General features: G+C 41.5%; 1 protein-coding gene across 1 annotated transcript in view; it reads left to right on the top strand.

Annotated features, from left to right (window-relative positions):
* The first annotated feature begins 1,221 nt into the window (after positions 1-1,221).
* LOC310680879 (FRAS1-related extracellular matrix protein 1-like) overlaps positions 1,222-22,174 on the top strand; it is a 121,126-nt gene continuing 100,173 nt past the window's right edge. The window contains exons 1-12 of the mRNA XM_083447949.1: positions 1,222-1,307; positions 1,688-1,882; positions 9,605-10,110; positions 10,898-10,992; positions 12,601-12,896; positions 13,787-13,986; positions 14,749-15,072; positions 15,185-15,293; positions 16,256-16,387; positions 17,900-18,244; positions 18,954-19,096; positions 20,763-20,959. Coding sequence (XP_083304075.1) covers positions 9,871-10,110; positions 10,898-10,992; positions 12,601-12,896; positions 13,787-13,986; positions 14,749-15,072; positions 15,185-15,293; positions 16,256-16,387; positions 17,900-18,244; positions 18,954-19,096; positions 20,763-20,959 — 2,081 coding nt within the window. The 5' untranslated portion in view covers positions 1,222-1,307; positions 1,688-1,882; positions 9,605-9,870. The remainder of the gene's footprint in view (positions 1,308-1,687; positions 1,883-9,604; positions 10,111-10,897; positions 10,993-12,600; positions 12,897-13,786; positions 13,987-14,748; positions 15,073-15,184; positions 15,294-16,255; positions 16,388-17,899; positions 18,245-18,953; positions 19,097-20,762; positions 20,960-22,174) is intronic.

Here is a 22,174-nt window from a genome sequence, read left to right as displayed (position 1 = left end):
TAAACTTTAGACCAGACAGCAGAATCTGCAGACAGGAGAGAATTTTTGAGGAATACAAGCAAGTATTTGGTTGTTCTAAGAGGCTATTAATCATAAAATATTTAACAACCCGTGAGATGGCAGTGTCACCATTGTGAAATTAGCTGAGCGTTATGATAAATAGGTATGTATGGACAAAATAAGTTGATCAATATAACTTTTCTGCAAACTCTTCATATCTTCAGTACATGAGCTCCTCGCAGTTGATCCTACTGATTTATATTGAAATCCTGTTCATGTATACTCAGAAATTAGCCCCACTGAGTACAACTCAGTAATCATGTACAGGATTGTAGAATTAAAGAACATTCAGCCTGCATCCATTGTACCATACTTAGGAAAAGTGTTTGAGCATATTTTGGCAGCCCTACTCCAGTTATCACTAGCCAAACCTGATTGCTTACATGCTTTCTACTTTGGTTTCTGTCCTGTTTTGGGAGCCAAGTGCCTCGGGTGTTGTGTTCATAGGTGCCAACTCCGAGGGGCCCTGGGTTCTTTGCCACCCACAAAATTTCCACTGTGTGTGCCTAAGCATGTCCACAGCTGCAGTGGGCCCCAACAGAGGCCCCACCGGGGAGGGGGAGGCCCTGGCCCAGTTGCTGCCACCAGAGACAAGGTAGCGGGTGGGATGCAGAACATGCATGCACATGATGCCGTGAGTGACATCATGACATCACGTCGTGTGCGCACGCCATTGAGCACCCACAATCTGGGGCCCAGGTCGGCACCGCTGGTCCTGTTGGCTACAAGGCTCCCACAATGTTCACGTAACCCCCTATCATGGTCTGTCTAGGGTTGATAGGAGTTGGAGTCCAATAAGTCTTGAAGGCCACAGGTTCCCCACTTTTGCATAAGTAGTATAGTGGGAGACAAACATGATACATTCGAGGACTGTTTGGACTAAAACCAAGAGGTATGGAGAGATCACTCAGGAAAGCACATTTCACAATGCACCCTAAGCTCCCACCAATACAAAAAGAAATACTTGTTTTGTAATGGTCTTGCGTGTATATGATAGTGGCTGTGGGTCGTCCAGCTTGGCTTGCCTCAGTCTGACTCCTGAATTGTTCTTAACTAATAGGATTCACACCAATTATTTTGGCAGCTGTTGCTTACTCAGAAAGCAGAGTCCCTCCTTTGTGTAGTTCTTTCGAAGAGAGGCTGTTTTTAATCCTCCAGACATGGATCCACTCCACTGCATCAACAGATGAAAGTAGCGATTCAGCTTTCACAAGAATGCCACTGCCTTGGAGTTCAAGGGACCAAAGGTGACTGGCGGTCTTTGTTTGAGAGCAATGACAGGAAGCCACCTGAAAAAATAATGGCATAGTGCTCTTTGTTCTAAGAGAGATTTTAAGGAAATGACTTTTTTTCTCTCAGGATAGCGTTTATATTTTCCCCAAGTGTATATTTCTTCCTCAGTTACTCTAAACTAAAATTTAGTTATGTAGAAAGTATATATGTGCTCTGCTTCATAATTTAGAATAAAAAAGGGTGGGGGAGTATGACCTATGGGTTATGTGCATGATTCATCCAAAGTTGAGTACTTTATGTCCCCTTTGTTTTCAGTGGAAAGGTTAAGAGCATGCTTAACTTTGACTTCAAAAAAGTTTCACTTTAACTGTGATGTGCATTCTGTCTGTTTTAGGATTTGCTTTCTTCAGGGCTGCTGAAAATTTGGTATGATGATGAAACATTCTCCTGCTTTCATGGCTGTTCTAAAGACTGGATGGCATGTTAAGGTACTCCCTGATGGAGGTTTTTCTTGGGCGCCCACTGCCTCAAATCTGCCTTTGAGATGCCCCCCCCCCCCCAGTTCAAATGGTAAACTTGGGACAAGCAGGTCAGTGAAGACCAGCTGGCTCAGCCCCTTAAAGCAAGTGGTACAAAACCCCCGGCTGCTTTATATCTTGCATGCAATTCTTTTTCTGGGAGAGCACTTGCGTTTTTAATAGCAGAACGACAAAAGACATTCTGCAAGTGACATTTCTATGCAATGTGGATGCATTGATAGAAAAGCTGCCACCTGCCCATGCACATTAGAAATTGCCCAGGCTTGTGAAAGAGTGTTTTTTTTAAGCATGCCCTAATAATTGCAAATGCATAAATTCGTATTTAAATATGTATAGGCTAAAATTCAGAACTGGAAGGCTAGGGCAAAATGTCTTACTCATCTACTACATGGAACATTTGAAGCATGGAATTAAAAAAACACGACTAAGAGTGCTTTGTTGTTTATTTCCATGTTTAATGGTTTTTAAAATGTACGTTAAGCTCAGTTACTAAGTTGCCACTGCACTTCTTCAGGTAGTTAGCCTGAAACTAGGTAGTTTAGCTTGGATCATTCTCCGTGATACAGCTGGTCCCCCACCTCAGCTGCCTTGCGTGCTCCCTCAGGCAAAGTTAATTCTTTATCTGCCATGGGAATTGTCTGTGGTAGGGGGAGTGTCAGCCTTACTGAAGTTTTTTATGATGAGTCATGACATGCTGACACTCCAGTTCAGTACACAACAGTCAGAGAAGTGTATAAATTAGCTGTTGCCTTCTGGAGAGTAGCTTCTGGTACACAATTCTTTGAAGACTGTTCACTTCATCCTTTAATATTAACTCTCTCTATGTAAGTATCATGATTAGCTCGCTGGTGTATTATGTGTATCATGCCACCTATTTAGACATTGGTTGATAACTATTGTACATGTTTTTGGAGCGTCATTCAGTTACATGGGTTGTTCTGTTTTATCAAGTTCCACCAGTTTGCTTCTGATAAGGTTTCTGATAAGGACTCTTCCCATTGGTCCCTCTATGTCTATGACCTAGAGGTAGCTCTTTTTGACAAACTGGTTTTTCTAAAAAATGGACCAAGAAATTAGCAGAATTTCACCTCATCCAAGCTGGGTGCATTTTTAAAAACAGGTATAAAGTTCTAAAAATAAACAATCTTAGCAAAAATCTACACGTGTGTTTAGAGAGACACTGCATTGTACTACTGCCTGTGAAAATACTGGTTGAGTGTGCAAAGCCGCTATGTGTGAACAGGCACTTCTTAAGTCAGCAGACAAGAATATTATTGGATGCTTTGTATAACTTGTTCTGAGCTCTTTATTACACTGCAATGTAACTTTCTGCACTCGTTATGAACTAATTATTAAACACATATCCAGTGTGTTCCTAGTAAACTTTCTTCTCCAAATGTGAAATCCTATGTGACCAAAATGGCTATATCTACACACAAGAGGGAGGGATCAACAGGCTTGGGGAAATCTCAAGTTTGACAAAGTAGGAAAAGTTTTTAGGGAGAGAAAACCACCACCACCACCGGGGGGGGGGGGGAGTGTCATCTTGCCAAACATCCCAAGGAAGAGTGATCGTACTCAAGAGTGCACAGAATGTCAACTGACCATGGTGGAGGGGAGAACATAAAATGTGGGGGACAGTAGAATGGAATATTCTAAGAAAGGCTTTGGGTGGTTGGTTGGAGACCTGAACCAGAGCTCCTCACATTTTGTTGCAGATCTCCCTCCCTCCCTCTCATCTATAATAGTCTGGTGCTATTTGGACTGATAGTGACTAGTCCTCCTTGCCACAGTGGGGGAGCAATTACAACGTTCAGCCCTTGAGGAAATGTGGAACCTGAATGAATTCTGACAGCTGTGATGGGGCAATCAGCCTGCTCCATTGTTTGGGCCACCAGAAGCAAAATGGCTAAGTTGTGCTAGGCAGGGAACAACGAGAGGCAGGAGTGCAGCGATAGAAACCACCTACCAAAATGTCAGCACGCAAGCAAACAAGCACTTATGACTTGTAGTGATGGTTAGGTATTTTTGAATGGATTTTCCAGAGTGAGGTGATTAAATGCTTTTAAAAGTACAGGATGGAATTTTGAAAACATCCTTGTTGAGCAGATGCTGTGAATAACCTGTATATGAAAGCAGCCCTGATTCCACAACAAGCTCCCACCTGGAAGCATCCTTGTAGAATTAGGCTCAGATCCAGAATGACTTCAGTGCACCCAGCAGTGCTTTCAGAAGTAGGCGCTCCTCTCATGGCTTGACGTTCTGCTTCCAAAAGAAACTTCAGAATTGGCTTCTAATACAGTTAAAGTTGTTGCTGCCAAAAGGGTAAAAAAATACCTTTAGTATTCTCAAACAGGGAGTGGATTTTGGATACATAAAGATTCCTTAAATTTGGTCTGAATAAACTATCCTGGTAAGTTTAGGATCTGCTACAAAATTACAATGGAGGCAGGGGAAAGAGAACATGAAGGCAATTTAATAATATCACACTGTTTCCCTCCATGTTGGCCTTGCTTTCTTAATGGTTCAAGCCCCATTAAGCCCTCAAAAACATTCTGAAATACTGAAGGACTGAAGTTAGAATTTGTGCTGCGTGGCTTTTAAGCTTATTTACTCAGAAGTTGCCGCCCCCCCCCCCCGAGGTTAAAGTGGCTTCATGACTAGTAGGCAGGTTTTGGATTTCAGCCTTCACTTCTTGTATCTTTTCTGCAAAAGAGGTCAGCTGAATCCCTATTTGTCACGATTCCTTAATTATCATGGAGCCTCTAATCCAGGCCACAAATTCCTCACTGCCCATTCTCCCTGAGTCTGTCTGTCTCTCTCTCTTTTCCCCCCTTCAGAATGCGTATCTAATAGCAACCAATGACTTTTCCTATTTTCTCACTTGGAATCTGTTTTGGAGCTTGGAATTGCTATCTCACTTGAATCAGTAACATCTGTGAGTTGTGGGCCAGCTTGACTTAGACAGATTTCCTGCATTTTAAGGTTTTGTTTTTTTTCTTCCCCCTCTGAGGAGATTGCTCTGGGACAATTACATTTAATGCCTCTTATTTCTTTCCCTTGCTCTGGGTTAGCTTGACTTGAAGGATTTGAAAGTGACTTTGAGGAACATTACCACCATTTTGAAAAAAAGTTCCACTTTCAAAGCACTTGAAAAGAAAAAGTTTGAGGGGGATTCCTAAAGCTGTATTGCAGCTTGCAGGTATGGCTTTGATTTTTCCTTTTCTTGGCAGGCTTGCTAGCTTTCCATTCCCTTTCAGAAACATTATTGGGTGACTAGAGGACAGGCATTTTAAAAAGGAAGAAAGAAAAACTGTTATATTAGACAAGAGCAGACAGAAAAGCTGCTGCAATTTCACGCTCAGAATTAAGTAGGCACTTTGACTTAAAATGCCCGTTAGAAAATATGCTTTTCAGTACAAATAGCATGACTGTGTATTTTTAAAATATATACTGTATCTGGTGTTTACAAAAGACAGAAGAGTATTATTTTATTAAATTCAAAATACGTTGAGATGTCTCCTCTCTCTGCCATAGGAATATCCTCTAGCAAGGTACTGTTTTCTTCACCAAATTAAATGATTGTGCCTTGGCAGACTAAAGAAGGATGTGTTTGCTGCTATCCAAACTGCAGCTTTTCTGTTTTGAAGACTTCTTTGTCGTGGCAAGTGATCTTCTTGTTGCTGGTTCAGCAGACAACAAAGGTGTCACTCTCCCTTTCTAGATGGCTGTTAATAAATTATTCATGCAACTAGCTAGGAATCTGGATTTTCATGTGAATTGCAGTGGCATTTTTTTCTTCTTCTCCTGCAGACTCCCACCATTTAAATAGACTTTTTTTTTTTTTTTTTACACACCTGCATGCTTCAGGCAATCAGGTGTTTAAAATCACAGATGGGCTGTTCTGCTCTGTCTCTCTCCCCCTCCCCTCCAGTGAGTTGCTTATCAAAGGAGTCCTGTGGATACTTTTGTCTTTTTATCCATCCTTGTGTGGGAATTCTACCCACCCCCCTAAACTAATTAGCATGAGGGGAAAGGGGACTCTAACGGGACTCTGCTAATTAGCATTGGGGATCCCGTAACTTGGCTTATTAATTTTAAACTTAAAAGATGCAGGTGCATTTTCAGCCTTGCTCTGTAGGAGAGGGAAGCTTTAGAACTCCTGTATTGCCTCTTGCAATTGAGAATAACTGGTGTGTGTGTGTGTGTGTGTGTAAAGTCTGTCAGCAAATTGTCTAACTGCTACTGGAACTGAGAACTGTGTACAATGAAAGGACTGATTATGTTCATACTACTCTGTTTTCCCATGGCAAAAAAAGAGTGAGCCCTGCAGCTAACAACAAAAGGTGGGTTACTAGCAGCCTCGGTGTCTCGAGGAAGCAGATATTTTGCATAAGAGGATTTTTTAAAATCCAGATTTGTGAAAGACCTGTGCTACGGTTTGAGTTGTTGTTTTAAGTTGGAAGACGAAAAGTGAACATTAGAAAGCATAACCGGTTTCCTAGATGTGGTAATGAAGTAAAATAACTGTATGATAAAGGTGGATAAGATGTTATGTTGTTTTACATCAGCAACAATGTACAGCAATTAGAGATGTCCATATCAGCAGGGAGCCGCAGTGCACCTCATAAACAAGCAAGGGTTCTCTGACCCCTTTTGTACTGTAACAGGAATCATCGGTGTGTTGTACTTCCTGTTTTGGTCCTTCATTTGTAACATTCAAAAATGGAAAGCTGCCACCTCGTTCCCCCATATGAAGATACATGTAAAGTCTTAATGGAGGAGACTCATTGACTCTGTTTTTGAACTTTACAGAAGCAAAGGTATGCTTCCTGCTTCCTGTTTTTAGCACTTAATGGAATGTGTGCAATCACCAGCCACACTCCGTTGTTTTCCTGAAGGCACAAAGGCTTAAAGAGGTGGTGGGAATACACATGCAACTATTACCCACAACCTTCCCTTGTCTGGTGGACTGCTTTTCACACCTTCACGTGTTCAGCATGAAGATCTGCAGCAGGTTTAAAAATATGTTCAGTTCAGAAGCATCCTTGCAGTTGAGAACTTTGCCTTATCAGAGTTCCCAAATGTGGGGAGGTTTCTGCACGTGTTCTGCTGAACACATGTGGAAACTCCCTTTGGGTGTGTGGAGGTCTGAACAGTCGGCTGTATGTGGGGATGTTGGAATGACTACAGTTTTACTTCAACTCAAACACAGCATGGACCTTCCCATTCTTGAAATCAGGCCTGGGAAAAGGTAGACTTGGTTTGCCAGAAATGGCCTGGGCAGGCAAATCTCCAAGCCCTCTTGGGCCTAATTTGGCTCCTCACCACCGACTTAGACAATCTATGATTGTCATAGATTGACATAGAACACCTGTGTGTTCTTTGCCTTTAAATGAACTTATGTGTTTTATACTTGGTCACTTTAAAAAATTGTGACATTTGGAGTTTACACACTTGTACGTACATAATTGTATTTTGGAGTCAAGATGCATTCATGCCAAACTCGGAGATTTATCTTCCGAAAACTAGGGGATGGGCTAAAAGCCTCAAGGAAAGAGATACATATATGCACCAAAATTGTTTTCTCAAAATGCATTCTCAAACTCTCCCTGAAAGCCGAACAATGGGGGAAATAATTGACAAGGGATAAGTGCAAGATAGTAGGAACTCCCCACACTTATTTCTTTTAAGAAAAGAATTGGATTGGGGAGGATTTCAATTTGCTCCATAATTTGGAGTGAACTCCACTGATATACATCTGACAGGCCATTCTTGGATCATAATATAGACATGTGCAGTGCTTTTTTTTCCCCTAAAAAATTGTTTAGGGGTATTCTCATTTTGACTCAAGAAAGTCACCCTTTTATAGTTCAAATCGGGGAAAATAAATACAGTAAATGGACAAAAGTACAAAGATTCACAAAATGTTTAGGGGTATGCATACCTCTGCGTCCTGTCCCCCCCCCCCCGAAAAAGAGCACTCGACATGTGTATTGGATCACACCTAGCATGGTCAGTTCCTACACAGAATTAATTTTCTCAACACTCCTAGTCCATAAAGAATTGGAGAGCAATTAAATGGTTTTCATTTTTGGGGGTCTTGGTAGCATGTAAATTAGTTCTCAGAGTGGGAGGAAATGGGAGGATTCTACAAATTAATTATACTATAAAGTAGTTACAATTTAATACTCTCTTTTACCATTAAATCTTATGGAATTGTAACAACCTGTCTGCATATTATTTATTGTGGCAGTAAAATAAATGTTGGACAAAATAATCTCTTACATTGTCTCATAAATGGTAAAAGGAGGAAGTATTTTTTAAATATTACACCAATGTGTCTTGTCATTTATTTATGATAGTTGGGAAAGAATGGCTTGAGGAGCACACTACAGTGAAAACACCTCAGAAGGAGAAGGGCCTGCTGGGCTTGTCTTCATTCCTGCTCTTGTTATCAAATGGTGTGATAATGGAAAGAGGAAGAAATAAAGTCACCACCTATACAGGCACATCCTGGGCTTCCAGAAATAGTTGACAATATTTAAGCACAATCAAATAAAAATAGTCAATTGATGGGTCAGTTTAGTTCAGCCTCTCATTTTTCTCACCCTTTGTTAGGACCAGATAAGCACAAGCTATATCCTGGGTGGAATATAGCGAGGAACTGTGTCAGAGACAAACTGTGGTTCTAGTTGAGTCCCAAGCAATGGGCACCAGCAGATTGGGATTGTTGCCAGCCTTGCTGAATGTGGAATAATATTTGAAAGGCATTTGGCTGTTTGTTTTTTACTGATAAGCAAGTGTTAAAACTGATGCAATAATAAAGCTGAAGGACATAATGGAGCTCATGTTGTCAAATAGCTTTAAACATGTTTTGAATTGCAGGCACTGGGCTAGCTCTAAATTAAGTCGGTTGACCTTGGGTCCCATTGATTTCAAGTTGATCATGACTTAAGTCCCATTAATTTTAATGGGAACTGAAAGTAGTTAGTTTAGTCTGGATTACATGAGTTCTTCCCTCTTCCATTGTATTTTAATAAAGCTTTCCTATGCAGATTGGCCACTTTGAAAGGGGAAGAGTTTCCTCTGCTATTTGTCTTTGTTTTTGCTTTTGCCTTCTTTGTTGGAGGGCTTTTTACAGTGGCCTAGGAATATGCATGCTGCATCTGCCTTCCAAACCTATTTCCCTCAGTATGTTCTTTCATGAAAAGAGGCAATGACATTTCCCACTAGGTGGAGTGAGGAAAAACATTGCAAGTATAATGGAAACCCACTTTCTCTGCCTTCTTGAGTGTGATTGCATCCTCATTGAAACTGAGTATTCGTTGCATTATTATTATTTAAATATCCTTAATAAGGTTACTTTGCTGTTCACCCCACCACAAATGACATTGTGTGTCTGCTGCATTCTGTGAGTTTTAGGGCACAATCTCAATCCACAATCCAGCAGAGGCAGGCAGGTAGAGCTTCTGTGCCCCAGAGACTTGAAGCTTTCTTCTGTGCCTTCTCTGTCCAAAGTCTATGAGAAATAAAATCCTCATTCCCCAAGTCGATAGGGAACAACAGCATGGGCAGAAATCTTAGAAAAGGAATGATGTTGGCAGAGTGGAAGCAGTGAAACGTTGCATGGAAATTGGACCCAACTCATACTAAACTTTCTCGTCTCGTATTTTATTATGCATCTGAAAAGCATGTTTGTCTTCTAAGCTACTGTTCTGCGTTACCTCTTCTTGTTCAAGTAGAGTAACTCTGATTTCTTTGAATAACAGGGGAGCGTTTGCTGTCCGCTGAACACTGTCAATTGGCACATGTGAATCACTCCATTGTAACATCCTAGCTCCTGAACTGCCTTAGAGAAAAGCATTACTGCTAAGTAACTTCGTTTTATTTCTTGAAGATAAAATGAGCCAAAGCACATTTAATCAAAGGGATAGCGGCAGTTCTATTTCTTGAGCAAAGGAGAACAGTAGTCCCAAAATACTATTGTAGAAATTGTTGCTTTGAATGACTTAAAGGAAGGAGCAGCACCGAGAAGATGGAAATTATGAATGCTTTCGTAGCATTGACTATTTTTATTGTCCTTGAGAATCTTGAACCTCTAAGAGGAGCCAAGCTGGTCCTGGTGAATAAAGAAATCCATGTTGAAAGAGGACGCTCTGCGTACATAACTGAAAATGAACTACAGTTCAATATTTCTAAGGAGAGAGATTCTTGCAAGGTAGAGGTGGTTTTAAATGAGCCTGTGACACAAAGAGTTGGGAAACTTACACCTCAGGTAAGTATCATTAGTCCAGTTTCTTATTGGCTTAAGTTCTAATTAGATATGAAATGCAAGTCAGTTTGAATGGAACAGCCATGTTAGCTTAGCTGTTCTCATGTTTATGGCTCCATTGTTTCAGTCGGAATCAAGTCGTGGGGCTCACATTTTATAAAATTGTCTCCTGCATATGAGCAAATTGTGAATGCCAATGTGTGGGCATGGAAAAACAGCTTGCACATGAGTGGTCTTACCCTGTTCTCCTTGGGTGGCTCAGAAACGAGCAGAACTCCCCCCCCCCCGACATCAGAAATAACCCATCTCCAGTTCACAAGCCAATCCAACATTTGCAAATAACCTAGATGTTCACCCAATCTCCTTCTCTCACAACCCGCCTATTCCTTTCAACACAACTTGGACAGCAGAAGTGGTGCTCCAGGAGCAGCAGAAGTTAACTCTATACCCTCCCTTCCCCTCTTCTGCTCAGCATCTTGTTTATGACCTCGGGCGGGGGGGGGAGGGAAGCCCCTGTTGCACTTGGGAAACCTATTACTCAAGAGTAATAGGGTTTTGTAGGGTTTGAGGAATTGAGAAGCTGGAGCCTAGGGGCACTAAGAGTAAGGGGTTTAAGGGCTGCTGGAGGGTAAGTGAATAATTCTCTGCCTTGGGTTTTCATTTGTGATCCTGTACAGCTTGCCTCGCTTTTGAACTGGGCTTTTATAAGCTTCATTCACAGGGCCTGAGCACTGAATTTTTGTGGAACAAGTCCATTTTGCTCATTATTTGTTTCTGTTTCTCCTGTTAGGTATTTGATTGCCATTTCTTACCCAATGAAGTGAAATACATCCACAATGGTTGTCCACTGCTAAATGAAGACCGTGTGATGTTGAGAGTATACAGGTTTTGCCTCGTTTTCCTTGAATGCAGTTCTGCATAGATAATTATTTTAGAAGGACACATATATTTGTTAGCATTCCAGACTCTTAAACAAGGGGGTGCATATTGCTTTGCTATAGATAGCCCCCCCCCCCCAACCAAGGGCAAAAAGCAGCTTCAGGGGGCCATTCTAGTGGAATAATTGCATTAAAGCAAAGGATTAAGGGCAGTCTCTTGTATTAGTTTTCTGCTTTAGATTGTAACCTCCAAACCTGCATTCTGTCAAACAAACAAACAAAAACAAAAAACACACGGCTATTACAAAGGAATGAACCTTTGACTATTTTTGTTGTTCTAAATTTTTGTCTGCAGTTCTATGTCATTTATCCATCCATAGTATTTTCTTCTGCCATTTCAGGAGTGGCTGCTGAGCCTATAAATAATTTTGTCAAAGGGGGGGGGGTGTTATTCCCCATAACAGTAATGGAGCTTTGCTTTTCCAGATTGGAATTTGGACCCAAACTAATTAAGGCAACCTGCAAAGCCAGGCACACCAAAACTCTGCCCTCTAGCTGTTTTGGGACTCCAGCTCCCATCATCCCTGACCACTGGTCCTGTTAGCTAGGGATGATGGGAGTTGTAGTCCCCAAACAGCTGGAGGGCCGAGTTTGGGGATGCCTGTCCAAAACACTTCAAGATCAAATCAGACTTGTTTCCAAAGTGCTGAACTGGGATCTGGACTGCAGCTTGTGGCCAATGCACACCCCTAGTATCAATGGCTACTAGTTATGTTGGCTATGTGCTATCTCTAATATCAGAGGCTGTTATGCCTCTGGTCTGATCCAATAGAGCTCTTTCTCCCTCATTATGTTTGTAATTCATTAACTGGTTTTCTGTTGGAAAAATCAAAGTACAGTAGATGCTCAGGTTGTGAATGTGATCCATGCGGGATGCACGTTTGCAACCCGCAGCATTTGCAACCTGCAGCGGTGCATCTGCACACACGCGGGTTGCAATTCGGCACTTCTGCGCACGCACAAAGCACGATTTAGCACTTCTGCGCATGTGCGACCGCCGAAACCCGGAAGTAACCCGTTCCGGTACTTTCGGGTTTTGGTGGTCTGTAACCCCCCCAAAAAGCAACCTGAAGCGTCTGTAACCTGAGGTATGACTGTATACAGTGGTACCTCGCAAGACGAATGCCTCTCAAGACGAAAAACTCGCAAGACGAAAGAGTATTTCGTTTTCTGAGTTGCTTCGCAAGACGGATTTCCCTATGGGCTTGCTTTGCAAGACCAAAACGTCTTGCGCCTTTTTTTAAAAACCACCAATGCATTCCTATGGGAAACCGTCAATACACAGTGGTGCTTCGCAAGACGAAAAAATCCACAGGACGAAAAAACTCGCAGAACGAATTAATTTCGTCTTGTGAGGCACCACTGTATATTCTCTGTGCAGAACAAAAAAACCAGCAGTTAAAAAGCTGACTCCTAGAATCAAGCAACCCTTAAAACTTTGTATATGATGCCCCTAAAATGTTAGGAAGGAATGTTTTGTACTTACAGTCTTCTAAATTTCCATGCAAAGATTGTCACTGCTCACCAGGAAGTAATTGCCGTCTCCCTTTTACAGGTTTACAGAACTGGAGACTGCTGTAGAGATGTTTACTCTTCATATAGTGATAAGAAGCCTCAAACCAAGTCTTGTTCAGTTTGGACAAGCCTCTCTAGAAGTTCCAGAATTCTTTGGGATTTCTCAGCCAATTGACAGAAACATTTTGACTTTCAAGTACAACGGTTTAGGTAAAGCCTGCACAGTGAGGATCTTGTCGTCTGAATTACTGTTTCCTGCTGTTGGGCAAGTAGTTGTTGAGGACTCTAAAATACAGAAAAGTGAAGATGTATCAACATACACCAAACAAAAAAAAGGTGATTTTTAATCTTATTTAACTCTCTCCCCCCTCCCCAGCTGTAAGCTCTTTCCCCAGAATTGCCTCCCTCTTTCTCACACTCAAAAATGTATTTCATCTTGAAACAGCTTAGCATTGGCTCAAATGGAAGGCTTATTTCAAGCTTAATTTCAGCATCTGAGAGGGGACAAGGTGGTAGGATGGGACTCTACTGGCACCCTGTTGGCATATGTGTGCTTGTAGTCACTGAATTGGCATCGCATTATCTGTGCTTTATACAGCAGATCTAGGGGGATCCCTGACCCCTCACCATTGCCCATCATGCAGTATTCAATCCTTTAGACCAACTGTCTAGTTAAAAGGGGACAGGAAGAAGCTGGGAGGCTATATTAATTGGGTTCTCTTTCAGTTGGAAGGAAAATGAAGAAGAATGCATTCCCACTGTCCTGGTGGGAATATCTACCCATGAATTATGAAATGTGTTTCCAGTTTTGATCCAGATTAAAGCAAGGGTGTATTAAATAGATAGTGTTTTATTTTATCTAGAGATCTTCTGTTAACCCAGTCATTTAGATAAAAGAGGTTCTGCTGAATATACAAATACTGTAGGTCATCACTACTGAGCTAGAAGTTAAGTCTTGTGGCACTTCAGGGCATCAGAATTGCCACTGGATTGGCCATGGTTCTCTGGCATGCAGATCTGTGTCTTTAGTGTGCACAACCCCCTGTTTTAAAGGTTGTGTAGCTTAAATTAGAAGATTGTGTAGTTTAAATTACAAGGTCATCCAAAGTCTTCATTTAATATTCAGAATATGTAAATCCCTTAAAGGTTGCTTGTGTTATTAAATAAAAGAAAGATCATTTAGAAGGTCAGAAATAGTTTGTTCTAAAGTTGTGTTTCCGCCTTAGCTGGACAATCCAAACCACCTTGTCCCAGCAATGGTGCCTGCCATTCAGGATTAAAAGAAATACACCTTCTAAAGATGAGCTGTGAAGACTTTCTGGAGATGAGACTTAGGTACCAACACCTCAGTCCCCCATCACCTGATAAGGATTATATATCCATACAAGTAGAAATCAGAGACAAAAAGAGCAGATTTCAGCTACAGGTAAGGACAATGCAGCGAATCATATTTCCCACAAAACTTTCTGTTGTTTTTCCATACTCTCAACCTCCCTCCAAACAACTCTAGGATAGAATTACTTGCATGTTAATTTCCCTGGCTATGTATCAGATTCAGTACATGCTGATTGTGTGGCAAGATGGACACTTTATTGAACCCAGGAGGAGGAGGAACTAAATATAGCATCTCTCTCTCTCGGCGGAGCTGATGGAGTGGCCCTTCTTCCCATTCTGCCCCCTATCTCATCCACTGCTGCACCTTAATGGAATGTACTATTACTATTACAATAGTATTTGGAAATTCAGTATAGTTCGCGGATTCATTGCATTGGTCATGTATCAGTCACGAAAATTGTACTGAGAAGTGCAAATTTCAAAGGATGTCAGTTTTTTTCAGTTTACATATTGTGAATTGGGTATTTTTGCCTTTTAATGCCAAGCTGAATTCAATTTCTCCCCAGTCCTACTTGGAGCACATTATTCCAGACAAATGACTACCAGATACCACAAAATATGTCTTAGTACTTGCTCCAAATGTTCTAAAACAGACCCTATTGATCATTTCCTCCTCCTCTGAAAACCAGACTTTTGAATCTGATAACTAATAGTTGTTTTCAGTAGTTGTCTTTTTTTTATAATAATACCCAGTGAACCCAAATAAAGTTCCTTGAACTACTTTTAAAAGCAATATATTAATGCCCCTCTTCTGCAGTGACTGTGAAGAGACATTTGGTTTCCTTGTTTGTAGGCAGAAAATGTGTGGATTCCTGTAAGGATAAAAGGGGCCATTCCAAACAGACAACCTCAAGCTGCATTCATGTCCATGTTCATCTTGGAGATAGATGAGTTCATTCTTACTCCTCTCACGACAGTGACTTTGGATGCCGAAGATGAAGAAACCCCGAGGGAAAGATTGCTATTCAACATTACTAAACCTCCTCCTCAGGGATATGTTACCCACCTGGATGACCACTCCAAGGCCATTACGTCTTTCACTTGGCAGGATTTGTATGATACAAAAGTTGCTTTCCAGCCATCTAATATCTCTCATTCTGAGAGACAGAACTATGAGGTGAGAGATGGGATGTGGATGCTCCCCTCCCCTGGTGCTGACAAGCTAGTCTATGCCTACAGCTCAACAGTCACAAAGGGACTGAATTAATCTTTTCTCTCTCGCTTGCTAGGTTGAGTTTCAAGCAATTGATAGCCTCTTCATGAACAGCTTCCCTATCATGGTCCATTTTTCAATTCGAAGTGCAGTAACAAATGCTCCTAGAGTTGCATGGAACACAGGTAAGGAAAATCCCCTTTCGGATTTTCTTCACAGATGTGGTTTTGCAGTGGATTCACCTTCAGTGTGCTGTGATAACGCGGACACAGGATGGTACGAATAAATCTGATTTCAAAGAGAAAAGCATTCTGCAGTGGTAACTGGGCATAGTGTATTTATCACCCATATGAAAGATGTGCTTTATATTTATAGTGGCCCCATCTGAACTATACCACAAGTAATTCTGAGAACTTTAGTTCATTCAGGTTGCTGAGAGTTGTTAGGAGTCCCCTGTTCCCTTCAAACAGCTACAGTTCCCACAGTGAACAATCAATTCCCCTACCCAGGGAACTCTGGGAATCTTAGCACTCGGGTTGGGGAATAGGGGTTTCCCAAGAAAATGCGAATTCCCAGGAATATTTGGGTGAAGCCATGACTGTTTAAAGTGGTATGATACTGCTTGAATTGTGATGGGGCCAGTGACAGGAGTACAGTAAGAATCCTATTATCCAAATATGACAAACCCATGTTACTATCAGTACTTCCAGATGGGTCTTTAGTGTGGTATTGATGTTACTCATGCATGCAAGTTTTTCCAGTGAGCACACAAAATGCCAGTCCATATTTCCCTCCCAATTTAAGCTGGATTTACCTTTTCCAGGGAATATCTGACATGTAAAAAAAGAGAACCTACAAACCTATTGGCAGTGACCCATTTGCAGTATCTCAACAACCTGCTTGCAAATTAAACATCCCTGAATAGAATCCTGCCTCTTGCTTTTGTCTCGCAATGTTCTTTTAACTGTACTCCTAAGTATCAAACCAGTTAACTTTTCTGAATTTCCCCCACAATTGCTTTACTTTTCCACCTAGTGCAATTGCTTACACTGAAAGCAAAGCTCACGGCACCTTTAATGCTGAATTGCTCTATGAGCTCATTCAGAGCCACATGACTTCATTGTGTTTGAAATACCTGCTTATATAGGGCTTGACTTGTTGGAAGGACAGTCGCGTCCAATTACCTGGGAGTCTCTTCAGATTGTAGATAATGATAACCTTGATGCTGTGCAGCTTCTTGTGGTGGAAGGCTTATATCATGGCTGGCTCACAATTAGAGGTATGTAGCTTCATGGTCTAAAATTTGTGGAATTTAAAATTGAAAGTTCCTATGTGTGTCTCCCTCCCCCTCAGTAATGAGAGTACAAAATAAAAATTAGAACTTTCCAAACAGAATTTTGCTAGAAGCAAAATAGATGGTTTCATTGTGGTGGAAAGTGCATCCTTTTTTGGGATGTGGAGGAAAACGTTATGAAGATACTGCTAGAAACCGAGTTGAGCTTTAACTTGCCTAAGTGGCAAGACAGATGACAATATTTTCATCTGTAATAATGTTCAGTTATTGATCTATTTCCTTCATTTGTAAAGGCACTCCACGGTGTCAGTATTTTGCAGAAGGCATTTAAGCACATACCGGGAAATTTAGGTTTGTGCAATTAAAGTGCTTTGTTATTCTAGCACAAAAACCACCCCCACTTTAAAAAGGGAACAGACTTTCTGAGTTTAGGAAAGTGACAGAGAAATGCATTGAAAAGTGTGGAGTGAGTTAATGATTAATGCAAAGATGCATAGACATCCTGCAAACAAACCAGAGCAAATGCTCAGTAAAGACAAGATGCAAACTAACCTTGTAACCTTTGTGCAAGTAAGTCAGGACTCCTACATGTAAGTAGATGTGACCTGGATTCAGTGGGTTGTCAAATCAAATTCTCCCACTACTTTTTCAACATGGGTGTTAATATTATGTCAGCTAATATATCCATGCTACAAGCATGCTATCCTAGGGTCACCAGATGTCCCAGGATTTGCAAATCTGTCCCCGGGAAATGTGGCAGTGGCAGCCTCAGCAGCCTGGAGCCAGTCTGGTAGCGCAGTTGGCTCTGGCTGGCTTCAGGAGCTGCTTGCTGCCGTGGTGCCTGCCATTTTTCCCTTGCTGGAACTTCTGGTGAGGAAAAATGGCGGGCGCCATGGCAGCGAGCAGCTCCTGAAGCCAGCCAGGCTACTAGGCTGACTCAGGGCTACTGACTGCCGCTGGTGCCACTGCTGAAGGGGAACTGGGGACGTCTGGAGGTACAGATATCCTGTTCCTTTCCCCCTTTGTTTTGACTGATCGGGGGAGGCTCAGGAATTGTGGGCGGGCAGCCATTGCCCAGTTTTTTAAAAAAACTCTGCGCAAAAAAACTTCACACAGGGTGCGAAAGAAGGGCTTCGCACCTTTATACAATATGCATGTGTGCTTGGGCCCAGGGTCTTTTGCCTCACCAACCCCACTACTGACTCCCTGTTGCTACTCAGCTTAAAAACAAAAAAGGGGTGTCCCCAGATTCATTGAAAAAAATCTGGTAGCCATATGCTATCCAATCCATCCAATTTTGCTGCATAAAGACAGCATAGTAGCAGGCTCCCAGGCATCAAATTATATGTATCCAATCAATTAAATTGACTAGTCTGAAGGGAAAGAAACTATATCTAAACATAGTTAACTACAGCCATGTTGTTCCACTGTATTAAATAGATGCATGTTAACCATTAGCGAGAAGAACTACTGTTTTTCTTCTTTCGTCTTGTGTAGGGAACAAAGGCTTCAGGTTTGCAGTGAAAGATCTCAGGGATGGAGTTGTCCGTTACCATCATGATGACAGTGATACAACCAAGGATGACATAGTCTTCAGAATTTTTGATGAAAAGCACAGTGCTAGACACAGATTTCCTATTAACATTCTTCCAAAAGACGACACCCCACCATTCCTAGTGAACAATCTTGTCTTTGAGCTGGAAGAAGGCAGCACAGTTCTTATTGAAAACCATATGCTTATGGCTACTGATTTTGATTCGAGTGATGATTATATCCTCTACAAAATATCCAAGCCACCCAGTGCTGGAGAACTTATTAAGCAACACTTCCCAGATGGACCAGGTAGTGCTGGGGTGGGGAACCTCAGACCTGGGATCAAATGTGTCTCTTTTCAGCCCTCGAGCCACATCCTCTCCCAAGACCACACCCCTCCCTAGTCTTGCTCTATGCTCTCCTTGATTGCTTTTCTCTGGCTGAATATGCACTTGGACTGTAATAAGACCTTTTGCTTATATGGATGGAGGATGAGAATATGTGGGTGGGAATCTGTAGAAATCTGTCTTTTGATTGGCTGGAATGTACCCTAATATACATAGAAAGAATCTCATCCATTGCTCTGCCTACTTTTGCCACTGGCATGCAGTCCCCTTGATAGTTGCTGGTAAGGGAATGTGGCCCTCATTCTGAAAAAAGGTAGAGTAACTATGCCTATTAAAATGAAGGTGCCATTATTAATCAGAACAATAGCTATTACCATATTAAGCCAGATAGCTGCTTGTTGAACCAGCCGTACAATATTTCTAGGGTAAGATTAGAAGGTATGGAAGGAGGAGACCCAGCTGAGGGCAAATCACGTTGTTTATATTCAAAAGGTGAGTTTAAAAGGACAGAACATGCCTCAAACATATAAGAGCTGTTGATAATTGGTGTAGGTGGCATTAGGCATATAAGAGCCAATGGTCTGGTTCCAATATGAAACCTTAATGTGAAGGAGAAAAATGAAATGCAGTATTTTCTGAAATTGGTTTTTGTGCTCTGTTGGATTCTCAAGGTATCCCTGTGTTTAGCTTTTACCAAAGAGATCTCTTCCACGGGCTTATTTACTATCGTCATTTTGGAGGGGAAGTTTTTCAAGACTCGTTTGAGTTTAACTTAGCTGACAGCCAGGAACCACCGAATCTCTCAGATCCTCAGGTAATTTGTTTTACAATTTCTCTTGAAAAACCAAGTTGCAGCAGAGAGGAATCCTAGAGGAAAGATCTAAATAACTTGATTTGAGCTCCATGGAAACATCTCCATGGATGTTTCTTCTAATTCTCATCTTGTTCCTTAACTTAGATGAGAAGTCAGCTCCCCACCCTGGGTCCAATTAAAAATATGGATGATCCTCTCATATTACAGTGCATACATGACTATGCATAAAGTATCAATATGCATACTATTTATTTTATTTTTTTGAAGTAATTTATATACTGTCCTTTGTCAAGCAAGATAATGTAAATACATATACAAAAATTAAGAAGCAGCGCTGTATAAGGTCAGAACCCCAAAAATCTCCATCCTTAGCATTGGACAAAAGTTTAGGGTTCTATGACAAATGTGTGCATCCTTTCACTACAAGAAGAGGTCCAGCCTGAAACATACATGAACTTGTGATCTTTACACCTCCAGCAGGAATAATGAGTGCCTACCTTTTTAGATATTTGACATTTCTTCCATTCAGCTATTTCCCTGCAGGAAAACAGAAGGAATTGTATCTTTCTCTCCTTGCCCTCTCCAAAAGCTCCAGAGTTCTGCAGGCAATGTGGCCAACAGCAAAAGCTCTGGTTCTGTTGCCTCTGCTTAATTCAGATGCCATCTATGTCAGGGGTCAGCAACCTTTTTCAGCCATGGGCCGATCCACCGTACCTCAGACCATGTGGGTGGCCAGACTATATTTTGGGGGGGAAATGAACGAATTCCTATGCCCCACAAATAACCCAGAGATGCATTTTAAATAAAAGAACACATTCTACTCATCTAAAAACACGCTGATTCCCGGACCGTCTGTGGGCCGGATTGAGATGGCGATTGGGCTGCATCTGGCCCCCGGGCCTTAGGTTGCCTACCCCGATCTATGTCATGCACAGTCTTCCTGGTACTCCTCAGCTTGTATATCTGACACTACCCTAGAAGGTTTGAGCAAAGATGTAGCCTCTTTACAGGGCCGTGTGTGTGTGTGTGTGTGTGTGTGTGTGTGTGTTAGGGTGCAAACACTATGAAGCTTATGACACACAAAGTGAAGCTTGCAGAGAAGATGATTTCTATGAGAACCATCATTGCTCAAAGAAATGTTACAATTCATACCCTTTCTTCTCTTTTTATATTACTAACTGCAGTAGCACTGTTGGCTTCCTGAATTATTAATCAAAACAATTTGGAATTGACACTAAAGACTAAAGGTTATTTGGTTATTCTTCACGTTGGATAGACCACAAAAACAAACTATATGAATACCTGATGTTACACTTAGGCAATCTTTGTGATTTATATGGTGGTGCAAGATGTTCTCAAGCAGTAAATGCTGTTTTTAAGGCATATATCCATGTTCTCCCAAGCCCTTTAATTACAATCCAAGTGCTTCGGGTTTTTGCACTAAACTCCCCTTGCTGGGTTTCATGCTGCTTTTGTTTTAATTATGTTTTGTGCTTTTTTTTCTGCCTGAGCTTTCTGCTTTGAGACATTTGTTTGTTTTACGGGTTTTTATTGCATATTATATTTTCCATTACATTGTCTACGCAAACATCCCAGAGAAGTTTATTGAATGGGTAGTATGCAAGCGAAACAGATCAATAAACAGGGTTTTGCGATTGTCTTATAGATTGTGATGATTCACATCATGCCAGTGAAAGACCATTTGCCAGAAGAAGTCCCTGGGACAATAAGGCACCTTGTGGTCAAAGAAACAGAGATAGTACACATCACAAAGGACCACCTCCATTTTACAGATGCTGAATCGCCAGACAGCCAACTTATGTATACAGTTACAAAGCCATGTTTCTCTCCCGCTTCCCCTGGGTATGTAAGTCTCTATGCATCAACCAAGGAAGAAACTCTCAAAGGATGTATCTAAGCGAAAAGGCATTTGTGTGTACATTAACACTATACAGGTGTTCCTATCCTCAGGTGAATGCTAATTGTAAAACAAGTAGTCTCAGTCTCCATCAGGACAGATACCTACGCTGGGTAAATTTCACCTCTCCTTTCGCTTAACTAACTCATTTTGTAGCAAAAGCTCACCCACTCCCAGGGAGTGGAAATAATTCTTCTGTGGTACAGCTCCTGCCTGCAGCCACTGTTGAGGGAACTCTTGAGTACTCTGCTCTGTAAAGGAAGAATGACAAATATAGTCAATTTCGCTTCCTTTCTTCTCTCTCCCACCCCCCGCCCCCCAGGCCTCACCCCTAAATAATAGCAGAACTGATTTCAGAAGTGAATTGGGGGTGGGGGAAATATCAACTTCTCCCATCAAAAGCAGTGTCTCTCTGTGTGACATGGTACATACTAAATGTTTTTTCTTTAGGAGAGATTTATGAACTTCCCACTTCTTAATCTCTGGAGGCTAGTTCAAGGCAAGTGACACTGGCAAAATGTGTTGTCAATGTCACTTCAGCTTCGCCTGAAGCTGTAGCAAGACTCGCTACCCTTTGTACTTAGTGCAGGGCTAGCTTTTTAGGTAAGGTAATAGGAGAGGGTCCTCAGGAAAGGGAAACTGTATTCCACCAGGCTACACCTCCAAACCAACTGGGACAGGGGGACTACATCACACACCTGGAAAGGCTGGCTGAACTAAAATGATTTCAAAAATCACTACATACATATTCTTCTTTAAAAAAAAGAAAAAAAGAGGAGACCTGGAAGATAAAAAATGCAATGGTTTAGGAGGAACAAAATTTGGATTCTGAGGAATAAATGGGTGTCATAGGGGTTCCCATACTAGAGAAAAAGTCTAGTGCAAATGTCCAAGAAGTCTTGCAACATGAACTTCCATGAGATGTGAAGCCCACTTTATTAGTTACATGGTAGAATTTTAACACTTTCGGCCCATATATCTCTAGCAATTCATTTCAATTTGCTCTGAAAAACTGCTTTTCCTCTATTGTATTTAATATACTCGCCCCAACCGTTGAGACTAATTCATACAGATGCGTCAATTGTCTTAGCCTAAAAGTTCATGTACCAATAAGTGTGTTTTAAGATGCTGTTGCAGTCCGTGTCAATTTTAGACATGTC

This window comes from Podarcis tiliguerta (genome assembly GCF_965153285.1).
Source record: "Podarcis tiliguerta genome assembly, chromosome: 6".
Lineage (NCBI taxonomy): Eukaryota > Metazoa > Chordata > Lepidosauria > Squamata > Lacertidae > Podarcis > Podarcis tiliguerta.
Note: the sequence above shows the minus strand (reverse complement) of the source record. Positions and strands in the feature narration are given on the sequence as shown.